At 38.3% G+C, this 17,537-nt stretch overlaps 1 protein-coding gene across 1 annotated transcript in view; it reads right to left on the reverse strand.

Moving 5' to 3' along the window:
- Positions 1-9,125, reverse strand: part of AQR (aquarius intron-binding spliceosomal factor) — a 48,813-nt gene extending 39,688 nt beyond the window's left edge. The window contains exons 1-9 of the mRNA XM_053945313.1: positions 9,009-9,125; positions 8,018-8,074; positions 7,678-7,718; positions 6,655-6,690; positions 5,497-5,617; positions 4,057-4,197; positions 2,378-2,446; positions 1,805-1,905; positions 1,068-1,144 (exon numbers count right to left, since the gene is read on the reverse strand). Of these exons, the coding sequence (XP_053801288.1) occupies positions 1,068-1,144; positions 1,805-1,905; positions 2,378-2,446; positions 4,057-4,197; positions 5,497-5,617; positions 6,655-6,690; positions 7,678-7,718; positions 8,018-8,074; positions 9,009-9,104 (739 nt within the window). The 5' untranslated portion in view covers positions 9,105-9,125. The remainder of the gene's footprint in view (positions 1-1,067; positions 1,145-1,804; positions 1,906-2,377; positions 2,447-4,056; positions 4,198-5,496; positions 5,618-6,654; positions 6,691-7,677; positions 7,719-8,017; positions 8,075-9,008) is intronic.
- Between the last annotated feature and the right edge of the window lie 8,412 nt (positions 9,126-17,537).

A 17,537-nucleotide genomic window follows, 5' to 3' on the forward strand; every position in this document is an offset into this window, starting at 1 on the left:
ATCCTTTCTTTTATTAAAAATTCTTCTGGTTAGCAATGGAAGAATAACAGAACCAGAATTTCAGGAGTGATTTTATCTACTTTGAAAAACCTTGAATGTAATATGCAAAAATGCTCACTTCCACGAAGTGTCACTTGCCCATTATTTTTGTTAAGAATTTTTAATGCCAGGTACTCAAAAATACATTTTTAAAAGCTGCAAACAAGATGTGTGCAAAAGGCCTTGACCATATTCAAAGGTACTCAGAGGTGACTACTAAGGGGCCTTTAGAATCACGTCAAAACAAACCACGTCTCCCTTAATAACTTTCCTCCAACTCTTACAACCTCCAAAGAAATGTTGAAGTAAATCTTCCTAAAACAGGTCTAGCATAATTAGGAAAACAGAAGGGATAGGTATCCTTTCTGAGGAAGCCACATTACAAAATTTACAGCTCAGGTAAGAGCTGAAGTTTGCTAAGAGTTTAACAGAAAAAGCAAAACTCTGGGAACTGATTTCACCCAAATTGTGCTGTGCTTAGAGGATAATAACCCTTTTCTGTTAAAAGGCTAACACCTTCCTCCACAAACACTTTTCCTTTCTAAATCAGGCAAGGAGATAATTTTGCTTGTCACAATGACTCAAGAGCAGTCAAATCTTACAGAATTTCACTTCACTTAGGCTTTTGTTCTTACTGTAAATCAACAGTCTGTATGAACAGACAGAGCCTTATGATATCCATTTATATCACCTATATAATAAGGCACCTAAGTATGTATGAAATGCTTTAAGGCTCTAAGCACACAGTAAAGAATATCAGTTCCCAGAAATATTGTTTTTACTAAGTACATATTGGATAGAAGGGGGTTTAAAGTAGCTTTTTGCAGTTTCATTTTTAAAGTATATACAGATTTGAATATTAATTTTGATATGAAATCCATGCAGACAGGCACAGTGTTCACTACAAGCCTCACCTGAATAAGGACCCCAACCTCAGACTGGTATCCTAAGGACCAGATGCTTCAGCAACACGAGAAGATTTTCACACAAATTACCAGATAACAAAGTAAAGTAAGAAACACAGTTACCTGAGACAGGTATTGACTTTAGAACAGAAATGAACTTCTGAATGAGCTGTGAAAGAAATCTTCTCTCTCGATATGCTCTAAAATTAGACATATGACAAAAGAATTAATACTCCTTAAATGCAGACTAGGAGTATATTGTAGCATTCACTAATACAAAGTTAGCTGCTTCAGAATTATTATAATGATAATAGGTTTGATAGTAGGTTGCTTTGAAACACACCTAAACTGTTTAGATCATAACTTTTCTCTCTCCACTCAGGCAGACAGATGAGCAGTCTACATTTTTAGGCATAGAAACTGATTAACAACCCATGCTTCTTACTGTGTCAAGAAGTCAATCCCCTCCTACACCTTAGCACATTGCAACACAAAGGCATTGGAACATTTAATTTTGGTGAGATAGACACAGATTTATTGAAATACTTGCATAAGCTATATACCTACGAGTGAAACATTTGCTAAAGGTCACAAAAAAAAGTGAGTAGCTACATGAATATTCTTTTGTGCTTTCACCCTTTAGTTTTAAGATTTAGTATCACAACTTCATTGACCAAATAAAATATAAAGTTATATAACATTATTTTGCATAAAGACTACTGAAAGCCAAAACAGCTTCCAGGAGACCACATACGATCAATCCTCATTTGCCACAGGTTTTAAAAAAACACCTTTTTCATTGAAATAATTTATTTTAGCTGAAACACAATGAATGAAGGAGAAAAGGCTTCTGTACATACTGCATTCTTGACTCTTCATCCATTTTTGCATCATTTTTCTTAATTAGATTCCAGAATTTTCTTAGTTTTGGTGTCTTTTTCAACTCTTGTTCCAGTCGATTCTGAAATGTAAAAATGATATTCAGTCACCAAGGAACCTTGTTTTCATAAGATAAAAATCCAGTCCAGTCTTTTTTTTTAAAAAGAAAAAATATATTACAAACTGAAATAAAGAGCTGCCTCTGGCTATTCTCAGTAATACTGTGAAACAAAAATGCAAAAATGCTAGAGAGTCCAGCCATGACTTGATGTCAACTCCATTGCCTCCCTGTGACCTCATGGCCTTGTCTACAAATCACAGCTTGAAGAAACTATAAACAACAAAGCCCAGTTTTCTGAAAAATTACATAAAAAACCTTATTACATGGAAATTTGCAATAAAAAAGAAAGAATTTAGCAAAGCACACTAAAATGTAATTCCATACCAATGTTGTAAATATTAGAGTTCCTCAACAGTATTCCATGAGAATTTGCTGTACATGATTTGGATAATGCCTAGAAAACTGCTCTGTCAGTTAACAGTGTTATGCTTACAGGTTGTAGAGCCATCCACATTGGTAAGGAAATCAGCTGCTGCACCTGTCCTCTGATCAAATCCACTTCCTGTTAGAAAGTTACAGATGATAAATTTTTTTAAAACATTCTTATGTTTTCTTATATGACTGTATTACAAAATACATCAACGTACATTACCATCTGACAAAAATATTTATATTGTTCTATCAGATTTCACGACTTCCTAACAGGAAACTGCATTATAACCCTACTCAGTGACATCCCTGTATTTTAGGTTCTTTTCATGGAGTCTGTCAGTTCTTAACACCTCACCAAGAGCCCCATTCATGCAAGAATTTTTAGGACAAAAGCTGCTGAGAATTAATGTTCTTTCCTCTGTCATTTCTTATTCTTGAACTCACCTACCATGGTTTCTCTACTTGTTTTTAAGCTGTTCTTTGTCTCCTGAAGCCCTTAATTTATCAAATTTCTCTCACTTCTTCTACACTCTTCCCATTGGCTGAAACAAATAATTTTCTCCATGTGAGTTCAAATGTGCTGTCTCCAACTATGCCCATGATCTGGATCCACAAAGTTTTCCTTCTCTCCAGAGCTACTGAAAATTTTCAATTAACATCTTAAGTATGTCTTCATGGACAAATACCCCATTCTCAGCATTCTGAAACCTCAAACTTCAGTGCTCTTCATTAAAAACACTACTGTGACTATTCCATTCTGTCTTTCACAAAGAAGGGCAGCTTCTAATAGTGTGCTTTTACAGGCACATTTTCACCAGCTTCCCTATCATGATGTATTAGAAATGTGCTCTACAAGAAGGATTCTGTAGTCACCATCAAACTATTTTAAATGAAGATGCATTGTACCATGGCCACTACAAAAAAATACTATCTCAATAAACCATACACATAAAGTTCAAGATGGTTACTTGTTGCATCCTGGAAGTTACTGGCTCCCAAAACCATTCCTAATTCCAAAATCAAATAATACACTTTCTATGTTGTTTTGTCTGAGAAACAATTTCATTTGTGCAGACCCTGATTTTGAATAATACACTCCATGTGCAGTGTAAGTAAGGAAAAAGCCCAGTAGTAGGAGAGGTTAGAGAGCACTGCTTCATATAACAGGTAAAGTGTTCTTCCTGCTTGCCACTTAGAATCTATAACTCTGTTTCAACTATAGATTGAGAACACAAGTTGGTCTAAGGCTTTCTTAAAACTAACTAACTCAGAACAGCAGATAAAAACTGTATTTAAACCTGGTTTCAAAAGTTAAAAAAGCCTCACTGTCTTTCTCAATAAGTAATGGAAATAATTTTTGTGCTATTTCCTAGGCAAACTAAAAAGAACACAGTAGTAACTAATCAGTTTTAAATGTAAAGCATCTTTTCAAATATAAATATATAAATTTTACAGTACCATTTTTAATGCAAAAATTTATATTAAATCCCATCTTTAATTGTCTAATTGCCAATCCTCCAGTTGCAAGTCTCATCTATGACCTTATGTCAGAGAAAAGCAAATGTGTTAAGAGAGATAAGTAAGAGTCAAAACAGAGGGTAAAAGCACTCTGGTACTGTGTTTTCCTTAAATTGGAATTTTGCTTCATCTGCCTTATAAGAAGAAATTGCTCAAACTAAACTGCTATTAACACAAAACAGCATAAACACACTGGAAATATTTACAGTTAATTTTACATACCAAACTATTGAAGCAGTGATCAAGGAAAAGCAGCAGGACTGTCTGCTCATGCAGAGAGTACTCACTCTCATTTTCAACCAGCGATGCTTCCAGTATGCGTTTGAAAAAGAAAGGAAAATGTTCTGGCCTTTTTTTGAATGTCTAGCAATAGAAGAGGAAGGTAATTTTGAGTCAAGTTGATAGAAATAATTTCAATCTTCATTCACATAACATAGCTGAAGTTCTCTAAATCTATTTAAATCTATAAAAGGAAGGATTAGTTTTTTAATTTTCACTTATTCTAACCAGGTAGCACAAGCAAAACAGACTAATGATACCCTCCTGACAACGGATCCTCCCCCTATACCTTCTGCATAGTGTAACAGGTGATTTCCAGGACAAACTAAACAAGAAGCACAGGTGAAGTCTTGTGGGAATGTTCACTTTGTGACTGCACAGAAATACTCTAAAATCTCCCAGGTAGAAGATAAATGGTAGGTTTTGGCCAAAGCTATGGCAGCTCTAAGTGACATGCTCACGTGCAAAAAGTGAGCAAATAAAAACCACCAGAGATTAATTTTAGTCCTGGAACTTCCATTAAGCTACCCGAGCAGGAAAAAGATAAACTGAATAACCACCAAGATAAAATAATTCCTTTACAAGGGCAGTCATGTACCAAATAAATTTAACTAAGCTGCTTGGAACATAACATGTACCTGTCATTTTATTTCTAGTACGTATGCCAGAAGAAAAGCATACAGATAATATATGAGCAAGTCATTAATCCTTTGTGCTTTGTCAGCACTCAAGTAATGGCACACACACTGAAGTTAAGTGTGCTTCTGAAATAATGCCTGCATAGAATGTATAACTAGGCTTCTGTTATTGACATGGCCTGTAAAACCCGGATTATTTGTAGAAACATTACACAATTTCTAAACCTATTATTACCAAAAAAACACTCCAAACAAAAAGCCCGAAAAACCCCCAAACAAACAATATACACAAAAGAAGAGTAAGACATTATTTTAGTATAAAGCAAAAAAGGTAGAAACCAATATACACGTTTTAAGCAAGATGTTATTGGATAATATGTTAGACTTTCAGTGGTGCCTTCTTGACTATACAGATATACAAATCCTTCTTTTTCCTTCAATATCAGAACAAGAACTTCTCTGTAAATACCCAACCTCTGTCAAGTGGCAAAAAAGCAAATGCTGGTGATTATGTTCAGCATCTCACAGCAGAACCACACCAGAAGGAATCAAGTCATTTTACACCTGTCCAGTCCCCTCTCCAAAAACAACACAAAGTTTGAAACACCATATGAGATATTCCAGCTGAGGGACCATTTCCCTTTAACTACAAGCTCTTCTACCTTCTGTCACTGTAAGTGAGCACACTGTAAAAGCTGCAACCTGTGGATCAAAATCAATTCTAGCTGCAATTGAAATCAGTTACCTCCCACGCAGGGACATTCTCTCTGAACTTCTCATTCACCATACAGCAGATTGACATTAAATATGCCTTACTGGACACCTCTGGAGAATAATTCATCCACAGGTAATTTTCAAGGTACTGACTGTGAAAAGATAAAGAGTATTTCATTAGTTGCAGCCACCCACATAATCTGTCACTCATTTAAAAAGCAGTTATCCACAAGCCTTTTTTTTCCTCCTTCCCCTGAAAGCCATCTTCATAGTTTGTGAGTAGTTCCTCAAGTTACCTCTCATCTAGGTCACTGAAGCAAAACTTGTTAGACTCAGTAACTGATGACACTAACCATGTTCACAGAAAGGACAGGAACCTCTAACTCTGTGCTACTGCTGACATACAAATTCCTGAAGTCCACTGCATGCCATTTGTTAGTGTCAAATCCTTAACCATAATTTACATTTTCTCTTCTGTGCTTTTTCTAATTAAGATGCAAAAAACCAAGCGAAGTTTGTCCTTTTGTAGTTACTGGTAGTAACTTAGGGACTTGAGCCTTTTTGAAACAAAGAATGTACTGCAAACAAAAAATCTCTCTTATTTTTTCAAGATTTGAGAGTTAAAAGAACCAAACAGAACATAAAATACTGTGGTTTTAAGTACATATTGATAATACTTATTTTACATCTTTTTAGACATACTCTGCAAGCTCTTCCAGGAAAGTCTGAAGCAATTGTAAACTACTGTTTAAATAGACTTCCATTCTTTTTCAAGAGAAGAAAATGTTAATGATGCTGCTGCAGCACAATCCATTTTTAACCTCACAGTAAGAGATATAATCCAAAAACTTCTCTGATTTCAGTGAGTTCTGATTTAAAGCTTAATGATACATTCCAAATTACAGTCCCAAGTTTTTCACTTATTTTATTCACACTCTCTTTCTCGGTGCTCCACTTACACTAGACATTGAGAATCATAAGACACTCTGAGATATCACTTACATTTATGGAATTACTTCCTCTTCAAACTAACCTCTCCTCACTTAGTTTTCCTCAGTACACAATTCAAGGTCTTACAAAGTAGGAACAAATACGCTACCTTCAAACTGTCTTACTGCCCTGCTTTTCCTTCTCACCTTTACAGGTTCCTATGAAAATATAACTCCAAATTTCCCTCCCCTTAGCTTACCTGAATTCAAGAAGCATTATCTTTCTGATCGCAAACCTAAAAAGGAAAAATTAATCAATTGACATAGGAAAGAAAGCCTCCCACACACAGCTGCATGGAAAAATACTATATTTTCATTTATTTCATTATATAAGGAAACTTGTAGAAACACTCAGGAATTATTTCTGTCCTGACATTTCCATGCAATAGCAACCACTTGAATGCAGGAGCAACTGCTGTAACACTGGAGATGCTAAAGTTCATAGAGATTCATTAAGCAATTAAATTGACATTTTAAAGAAATCAATGTAGGTCTTTTAAATATGAAAACACCACTTCCAATAGCCCTGATGATACACAATGCTAGCAGCTGAGAGTGTCTCCTGGAAAACTACAATTACATATTTAATCTGTTCATAATGGTATTTTTTTCTTAGTGACTGGCAATGGAAATTTGCTTTGACTCCATATGACAAATTCTTAGATTGCTTTCATACAGGAATAATACAGAGAATTCTCTGCAGAGCTCGATCTTCCCCAAAAAGCTCCAGCTACAGTTACACCTCTTTTCTGCACAGAGAGCTGCAGAATGCAGTGTATCTTGGATTCGTCTCCCCCATCTAACAGTACAATTCACTGAAACTACTTTCCCTTCATGAATCTGGTAACAGCAGCCAGAACAGAGGAGGAAGCTAGAGGCAGTGCACTCCACAACAGTTTTTTCTCTTTAGTGACAAAAGAAGAGATCAGCCTTCTACAACCACCACAACAAAACCAACATAAAAGACAACAGACTACCAGGAAAAGGGTCTGAAAAATATTAACTCAAACCATCATGTTTAAGGTTTATGGGCTTAGGAACTCTCTTGTTACTACATTCAGACTTTGAAATACCATAATGATTACTTAAATGTACTTGAGTAATTTTCATCTGCTTTTAATATATAGGTGAGTTTGAAAGTATTCTATCAAACATTAGAAACTCCAGCAATATGGATGATGTTGGAATGGTGGTAAATAAGAGAAAGCAACTGGTGTACTTACTTTGACCTGACAATTTCTTTTGTATATACATCTTCAATGACCTATGGAAAAATATTTTAAGAGAATTTGATATACCCACTAACACAATTCAAAATGCATTAAGATATTTTATTACGAATAGGATACCATAACTGCATGCTACAGCATACCTTCCTAACAATGCCTACATTTATAAACTACAAATACATAACAAATTACAGTGTCTCAAGCAATAGCTGACCTTCCAAGCAGTCTCCTATAGACTCATATAAAATAAGCAACACTAAATATTGGCACATCACGGAACGGTTGATCCTCATTCTTTTACAGCCCCCAACAAAATTCCAGTAGAAGTAATTACCTTTACATCAAAAGACAATGTTTTCTTCACATGTGGAGCCCAGTATTTATTTGCTAACTGCACAAGGAAAAAAAAAAAAAAAAGGAAGGTTAAATACATAATTTTTCATGTCAGTGATATAAAATCTCTACAACATATCCCATCCCCAAACTTTATTTCACTAGTATCTTGCTTAATTTCAGCTTATGCTAACTACAAGTAACAAAATAATGTTTTTCAAAACAGCAATACTTTTCAAATATTTAAAGCTTTTATGCCTAAACCTCTTTCAAGAGAAGTGCAAGTCTTTGGGAAAATTTCAGGTGCATAGACTGCTATCTAACGAACATTTTCTATTCTTAAGTTACGTCTAACAAATCCATCAGAAAATAAACCATGATCTTTCAGGAACTGCAAAGCCCAAGTGGCAAGTGATTACGCTTCCTTGAGGAATCTGACAAGTAACTAGAAGCTCTATTTAAAGGCCTAGCAGTTTAAGGCTCTTTGCTGCAGCCATCACTCCACCAATACACCTGAGCAATGATGACAAGAGCTTCCTATGCAACTTTATTCCAGCTTCTTTATGCTCTGGAAGAGAAAGGAAACCAGATTTCCAAGGGAAAAAAAAAAAAAAAAAAAAGGAAAAAACGAAAAGAAGAAATAAAAAAAGAAGACTTGTAGAAAATCATTTAGAACTTTAACCAACAAGGAACTCTCGGCAGCTTTTCCCACGTTAAAGCATGCCTCACAGAGATGCACAGTGTATCGCACTGGTGCGTTTGGTAGCGCTGCTTTGTAAATCCCGCTGGTCCGGAAGCGCGGGGGGAAATACCCTCTCGTACATGACACAGGCGTACATCTCTCGTCAACTGCGACCAAGCAAGACCCTTTCCCCATCACCCACGGCCTACAAAGGCTATTTAAACACCGAGACGCCGTCGCCGCCAGAATGTCCCTTTGAGCCCCGGCAGGGGCCGCGGCAGAGGCAGCCCGGAGGCGCCGCCGGCCCTACCTGTGTCACGTACTCCGCGTTGATCTGCGACACCGTGGGCGCCACGATCTTCTTCGGCGGGGCCGAGGACGCCGCCGTCGCCGCGGCCGCCGCCATGGTACCACCGCCCGGCACAGGCCTTGGTCCCCCGGCGCTGCCAGCCCCGGCCAGGCCGAAGGAGGGAGGGATCTCCGGGCCGGGAGCAGCGGAGGCGGGAGCGCTTCCGGGGCCGGGAGTGCTGGAGCGGCCGCGGGGAGGCGGGCGGCGGCCGCGCCATCTGCTGCTCCCTCCGTGCGCTGCAGCTGCCTCCGTCCCTGCCCCGCCGCAGCTCCCTCCCTGCCCCGCCGCTCCCTCCGTGCCGCCGCAGCTCCCTCCCTGCCCCGCCGCAGCTCCCTCCGTGCCGCCGGCCGGAGTTCAGGAGTCGGTGTTGAAAGGCTGTGGGAAAAGATGAAGGAGGCTGTCAGCACACAAGAGTTGTTGCCACACTCGGCCTTCCAACGCTTAGGGGGACTCCTATTTATATTTCACTTAGAGTGCAGCTTTCTGTCCATCTAACGTGGAAAAAACACACTATTTTTAATATCAAACAGTTGCCACCGACTCCCGAGCGTGGGTGAGTGCTCTGTGTCGTCCACAGGCCCGTAATTAAGGTCTTTTTACTTAAGAGTTGGACAAGATGATCCTTATGGGGTCCCTTCCAACTCAGAATACTCTGTAGAATCTCTTCAAAAGTGTGCAGAAAAGGCAAAGGTACAAGGGTGAAATTGCATGCTCAAGGAAGTCAACAGTTTGGTAATGCTTTAGAATGGTTTGCAATTAACTTATTCTATTTGGTAAACTAATTAAGGAGGAAATGAACAGATTCCCCAGGGAAGTTACTGTGCTTTGTTTCTGGGCTCATTATCCATCACCTGCCACTTGAATACTTTAAACTTCCAGGCAGGTCCCATTGAAGTCTGTTTGAATATGGCCTCCTTTGTTTTCATATCAAGGTGATCTCCATTTCATTTCTTCAAGCAGAGGTTAAACTAAATATTCTTTTTGAAGTTGAATTAGAATGTACAATGGGAATGGGAAAAGCAATGACAGTACCTTGAATAGGATCAGACAATGGTCACATTCAAATAAATATGCCTGCTGAATGCCTTTACTTTAGAAGATCCAGGAAGGTGAAAACTAGTAAAATTTAACAGTTACAAAAGTACCAGTAATAAATTTTGTAAATAACAAGGATTGAAATTGAAGCTACAAAACAGTGATAAAAAGGGACAAAGGAATGTAAATTTATTACCTATAAATATCGGCTGAAAATAGGAAAATTTCTGAACTGGCTTTCAGATGGAAGTCAAAAGTTGATTGGTGTTAAGACGGGACAATTAGGAGAGGCAAAAGCATTTCGGACTTTGTAGATTTTGTTAAAAAAATTGTGAATTCTCTAGAACAGCCTTGCAAGGCTAACCTAAATCTTCTGGTTATAATGGATCATCAGGCCTGTGTCAAAACCCACAAATTTCCGTATGTTATCAAAGCTATGAAACCTCAAGGAGGAATCCACATTTAGCTAACTTTTGGCATTTGGGTGTCCCAGTGAGGAGGTCAGTTGTCTTCAATCTCACTACAGTCAATGTGGCCACAGAGGTCCTTCCAAAGGGCAAGTTAGAGCTAATCTAAGTGCTCTCATTCTCTGAAGGAGCTTCTGATATCAGAAACTAATATTAGATGCCTCAGTGAAAATGCCAAATAAAGTGACAAAGATCCCCTCCCTATAATAATATATTTATTTTTTCTCTATAGAGTGTATTGTTTATTTAGAGAGTGCCAGAGACAGTAGGACTACAAACGAGTAGCAAAAGTATAAATTAGTGCTTTGGAAAAATACATTGATTTCATCCTCAAGAGCAGAGGAACCTTTAAAGAATTGTGGTGAGACCAAGCATAATGACACCCAGTGTTGTACCTTTGTCCCCATCTGCAAATCTCACCCCAGCTCACAACTGTTTGATAAGACTGGTCTCTTGAATTCCTATGCTCAGTTTCCCCCAGAGTGGAGGCACATCTGACACTTTTCACTCCAAACTCCTTTGTAACTGAGGAGAAATAAAACCCTGTACCCCATCCTCCCAGCAGCCTTCTGTGAAGTTCTCCATCTTTCTATACTCATTGGCTTAACATGTCAAGAAAATCAAACATTCCTTTCAAAAACCTGTTAATTCATTAATGAAGACATGTATTATTTAAAAGTCACATATTTGAGTAGATGCAGTTTTCAAGACTATTACTCATTTCTAGGCTGCATACAGTCCTGGTCAATTTATATTCCATGCTGCTTTCTTGCTTAATTAGCTCCTCTTGTTTTGGATGCTTCCCTTTCTATATTATTGTAATTGGGAAAAATATGCTTTTCTCCTTTTCTTTGTAAACCATGTAAGCCAAGGTCATCAGTAAGCTGGCCATTGCTTTTATTTCAGTTATACTCTCCTGAGCACAGTTCCACCAGAACAGGAACTATCTAGTGGTAATCAGCAGGGGTTGGTGCATGTTCTGTATTTTCTACCTTGTAGATTATTTTAGATTCTAAAGTCACAGAAAATATTAATTCCTAGCAATGAAAACTCCGGAGAATTCATAGATAAAGATTTCAAACATTAATTGATTTTGTTTGTTACTGTTATAGGGTCATCAGAGAGACATGACCAGTGAATTCAGCAGATTCAGCAGATGCCATAGATTCAGCAGGGCCATATTTCTAATATAAACACTGTCTCACTTTTGACTGTTTGTTTGTCGCACAAAGATTTAGACTTCAGCTTCTTAGACATAAATTCTGCACTAAGATGCAGACTCTGTGTATGGATACCATCTTGCACCTTTGTATACTCTGGTGGGAAAGTTTTGTTCCAAAGCATGTAAAAAATACCAGCACTGTATTCAGCATGCAAAATGGCATTATCTTACCCATTCAAGTCAGCAATTTTTTCAAAATTATAAACAGGCAACTTGTCTGGTGGACACTGACTTGTTCTCCTCCAAGGAAGCATCCTGCTGTGAGAGATGACGATTCCCCATGTGCCTCAGCCTGGTCACTGCAGCACAGCAGCAGTGACTATTCCTGGCTCTTTGATCTGGAATGATGGGGTGGTTACCATCACAACTCTACTGTCACCTGCCCAGGTGGCCAGGAGAGCAGAACAAACGTTCCCCTGACATAAGATAGTATTCAAGATATCAAAACCTTCTTTCCAGGGTGAAGACTCTGTTCCCTCATAGCTGAGGGCATGCTAACATTGCTCTCATAAAAGAGAGAAGCAGCTCACTGACAGCAGCATTGTTGTACTGCCCTGTGCTCTCCTATCCAGGAGTTGTTTTGCTGCTGGTCCACCTGTACAGTTTCAAACTAGGGATAAAGTTCCAGTACATGACCAAGACTGTTGAGCCTTTGGCGTCAACTGCTTCTTGATAGAGACACTGGGGCCTGATAGATGGACTCTTCTTCCTTCCCAAATCATTGAATGTGGCTGTACTTCCCTTTTCAACAGCAGTTTTTTCTCCTTTCTGCATATGCTGAATACCCTTAGTGTTTCTTGGCCCATGTGTTCCATAACTCAGAGGCCAAGGGAATTTTACGTGCCATTTTTGAAAGTGAGCCCTGAGTGTTCTGACAACCATGTTCTGTGTGCAGAATGTCAAAACCAGCTAAGTTTTGATGGCTGAATTGTGCTTGCTCTGTGCACAACTTACAAATATTGAGGTGTTTTTTAATAGAACTATGCTTCTCAGGATGGGGGTCAAAATATCTGGGATGCATCTCACAGCTGTATGGGAATGTGTTATCATTGCAGCATACTGCATGTGTACATTTAGCTTTGGGGAGGTACATAACTGCACGCTGCACACCTTAATTCAAAGCAGATGAATTTCAGCCTGAGTGGCACTAAGCCATATGTTGGGCAGGCTTTCTGTGAATCGAGTCTGTAAAGCTTAGGGGAACGCATCACTTTAAAATCAGCTTTCATCTTCATTTATTGACTTTTGCACATACACATGAGATTTTTCAAGAGGCATCCCTCTGAAAAGCTCTGAAACCGAAATCTCCACATATGAGAATTTCAAGTGTCATCATGCATCACATAAATACACCAACTTGAATGTACAACTTTTCTTCTAACCAAAGGACAAAAGTGACTATGAATATGCAATATTTTGAAATATTTATTGCTAAGTTATATGAAATAAGTTCTTGAAAAGATGAGGGGATGCACAGCATATAAATAGAATAATATGTACATTAAGCAAAGAAGAGCTGAAATCTCTGTGTTTCTTACCTGTTGAACTTATAGAAGAAATATATTGATTTAAACTCCCTTTCAGGTAAATAAAATTTGGAAAATCTTCTCAAAATGATTAGAGGAATCCTTTAACATGTAAAAAGCTTAGATACAATGACAGAGGGTTATTGCTTTGGTTATGGCTCATCCTTCATAGCAGTTAATATTTATATAAACTAAATGTTCAGTCTGTTCATTACAGCTTTAATTCAATCATGTCACGTTGGTTTTACTGGTTTTTTTAATGTGCATTCTTCTAGTCCAAGACTTTTGTCACTGTGTTCATCTCATTAAATATGTGTACTTCCACTCAGTAAATATGGGTACTTTCAAAAATGATGCCTCAGTTTAGTAACAGATGCTTCTTAAAATATTTAGAATTTTAAAGTGTAAAGAAGCCATCAGTAGCATTCTGATTTGTGTATAAATATTTATTTAGCACACATTCTGGCCAATGTACTGCCCTTGATTTTTGTGCAAAACTTACAGTAACTTCAATGGATATTCTGAGCTCATGACTAGAGGAAAATATGGTTAATTCAGCAACCCAGCTGCTTTTATATCCCAGAATAGCAAGCAGTGCCTCTAGTGAAGGAGATGGTGAAAGAGGAGACTTTGTGTCATTCTTAGCTTTCTGTTGCTGGGCTCACATTTGGATAACAGCTCAAGTTAGAGCAGACTCAGGACTATTCTAATTCCCTTCAGAGACTTCTAGCTAGGTTCCTGCCAACCGAGGGAGAACAGTGGTAAGAAGCTGAGATCAATGGTCAGAAAAGCTCTAGCAATATTTGTGAAAAATCCTGTGAGTGGCTTTTATGTGATGACGTTTCTTTGTGGAAAAAGTTAATATGAAATAAATCTGTTCGATGGAGAAATTTCATCACTGAAATGAGATTTTAAGGTGAATAATTTCCTTTCTGCTAGTGCTGGCATGAGAAGTGCTATAGAAATTTGGGTCTATTTGCAGCATCACTGTAAAAGTACATTCTTGATCACATCTCTTTTCTCACAATAAAGGAAAAAAAATATTCATTGCAGACAAAACTGTAACATGTCTAATATGCAACATAAAACTCAATCAAGACAGCAATTCTAAGATGCTGAGAGCTAGGTCCAGTTTCCTAAAGCTTTCATCCTTGCTTTTCTCTGTATTTTCTAGGTTTTTGGTTGACATTTCCATTAGCATTTCAGGATTTTAAAGGAGTATAAAATGGCAATGAAACAGAATACCTAATGAAAACAGCAAATTCACACCTGTGTAATACAAAAAAAAAAAAGTTTTGACTTTTACTAATTTCTTTTATTGAAAAAAACACTTCTACTGTAATATAAATGACAGTATTACTCAACAAATCATTTCAGCTTATTAACAAATACACATTTTTCCTCTACTAATTGCATTAGCATCAGACACATTATTCAACATCTGAGGGGATTCCTCCAGAACTATTCTCACCACCCAAGTACCTGCTGCTTTTAAGACCCAGAGTATAAAATATAAGATATAGTACACTACAGCAAACAAGGTTGCCAAGATACTGGTCCAAGGTTGCTCTCACTGTCATGAAAAAACCCTAACCAGTTTTGATCATAAAAGTTACCCTCAGCTGCTACACTTGGGGTGTCTAGACAGCTTAGCAGATTTCTACTTCCTTTAGTAGAACTGTATTGTCAGTAACAGGAATCTCTCTGCTCTACTGTGTTTTCAGGATCATCTTAGAAACAAAATAAACTAAAAATTGAGGAAAGCATCTGATTTTCTGTGGCCCAGCAAGCTGCTTTTGCAAACACATAGTAGGGATTAAAATTAACACTCAAAAAAATGCACAGATAAAATAATGCCACAGCACCCAGAGAGTGTTTTCCTTTATGTCAATAGGATTTGAATGCAGTGCATTAGGAGTACAAAGGGGAGACACCATGCATAGCTGGCTTCTTTAGTTTAGGAACAGTCTTTTACTTTTTGAAATAGCAGTGACCACGGAATTCTGCTTCTCCTCCTTCACCGTGTCAGCAAGGCATGTTCCAGTGCCACAGGCAAAGCTGGACAGTGACCATATCCATGTGCTCCTACTACCTTACACATCCAGATGACTTTGAGTGGAGAATGACAGGCCATGGCCTGCATCATCACCAGTCAGCTTCTCACATCTTCCTGCACTCACGTCCTCAGGCACTATTTTACACGCCATGGCAGCACAACAGCCAGCTCCGTGACTCTTGGACTAGAACTCACAGGTGGGGTTTAACAGAGCCATACAGACTGGCACCAGGGACACTGGAAGGATTCCACAAGAGAGGAAAAATGTCACCCACGTATCCAAATCATGTCAAGTGTGTAAGAGTCAAGCCACACATAAGGATATCCTGGGAGCAGTCAGGAACTAGAATGGCAGAGAGCAGAAGTAAAACAGCACTCAGAGACCCATGATAACTCAGCATAATGTCACTTCAATGTTAGAACAATAGTTTCTTAACAAGGAGATATCAGTTCTCTTGTGAGTGATTTTGTCGTCATAGGACTGATTTCTCCTTCACTTGCATGGACTTTGAAGATTCACATTTTTAACAGATGCTAAAAAAAAGCTGTTTAAAAGCTGCTTGACAGAACTAGTCATTATATGACGAAATACAACTTATTTGCTTAACCTGGAGAAAGAACATTATAGGAGAGCATAGAAAAGTCACTTCTGTAATTTCAATTTTCCTTATGATAACTGCCTCTCAGACACATCTCATCCACAGCCATCAGACCGTAAAACCAGGCTATTAAGTTAAAACTTACATTTTAAAAATCCACAAAACCTTGTGCTAGGAATATGAACCATTACCACTTCAGTTATTTAGGAGGTCTGGGCATTTTCAACATCATTACAAGACGCCATTAGATGGACTGAATCCATAGTCTTTATTGATTTAAGAGTCATCCAATTGTACTTAGGTGTTACTCAAATGAGCTACTATTGAGAGATTATGACTTTTATAGTTTTACATTTATACTAGGAAGCAGTCAGGAAAACTAAATATTAGATCTAGCATCTTGATTTGACGCCTAAGGTGTCAGTAACTTCAATTAAGTTTCTTTTGTGTCTATCTCCCATTTGCATCACTAATTTTCTTGTTGGCTCTGGGTGTGTGAGAGCAGACCACGGCCACGTGAAAAACCCAGCACACAGTGAAAAGCAGTTTCAGTGATGAAACAGTTTTTCTGTGGTTTATTATTGCTTTTGTCCTCTTTTGAATTTTTCTATAGACATATATAGGAATACTTATATATCTTTGTTTTGACTTTCTGCAAACCTTGTGTGGGGGTACAGCTGCCACCCACACACATACCTCGGGCCCCACTATGATCTCAGAACTGCTCCTTGGGCCTCAGCCTTGACAAACAGCAGTGGGGCTGAGCTACTCTTGAGCTTATCAGAAACACTGTCTCTTCCTCTCTTCCTGGGAACTTTTGTTATCTAACAAGCTCCTGGTTTTTAACAAACAGCCTTGGAAACTTTTTTTTTTTTTTTTTTGCCTGCATAACAACACAAGTGGAACAATGGTTTTTTTTACCAAACTTTCAAAGAAAGTTACTGAGCTGAATTTCATCCAGGATGGAAAGTTACTGTGACTAAAGACAACTCTCTAGCAGCCCTATAAACAGCAATCCTAAGTGAGAGCCTTGGAGCTCTCCTGAACCACAGTGGGCCTCAACCAGCACTTGCCCTGTGAGTGGATGGCTCTCAGCTGGTGAACTCTCAAGCTTGCTGTACTCTGAGGACTGCCCTGACCACTGCTGGGCTGATACCCCCCCACGTAGCCCTTTGCCCATTGAGAAGATGCAATGGCATCTGATGTGAGAACTTCACTGAACTTGAGGGGAGTTTTTCATGGGTATATACCCTGGATGTACTCCTTTAGTTCTCTGTGTTTGTGAGTGTGAATATGCTGAAGCAAACATACCATGAATGTTGCTCTCTTGGATTCTGAAGTATGTTATATTTGTAAGTTAGGCCTGTGAGTTACTGTAGTGCTATGTAAGTTCTACAGAATCTTTGGGAAATGGTTTAAATTAAGTGCTTTTAAGTGCTGTTACTTTAGGCCTAAACTGTTAGTCAAATCTAAGGCTAAGTTTGGGAAGGGGCTCCTCTCTGAACCTTGTGACTCAATTGGAGGGTCCCCCTTATTTCTTTTATCCTTCCCCTTAGCCTTTTTCCATCAAGAGCCTCCACACAGA

Source organism: Vidua chalybeata, chromosome 6 (genome assembly GCF_026979565.1).
Source record: "Vidua chalybeata isolate OUT-0048 chromosome 6, bVidCha1 merged haplotype, whole genome shotgun sequence".
Lineage (NCBI taxonomy): Eukaryota > Metazoa > Chordata > Aves > Passeriformes > Viduidae > Vidua > Vidua chalybeata.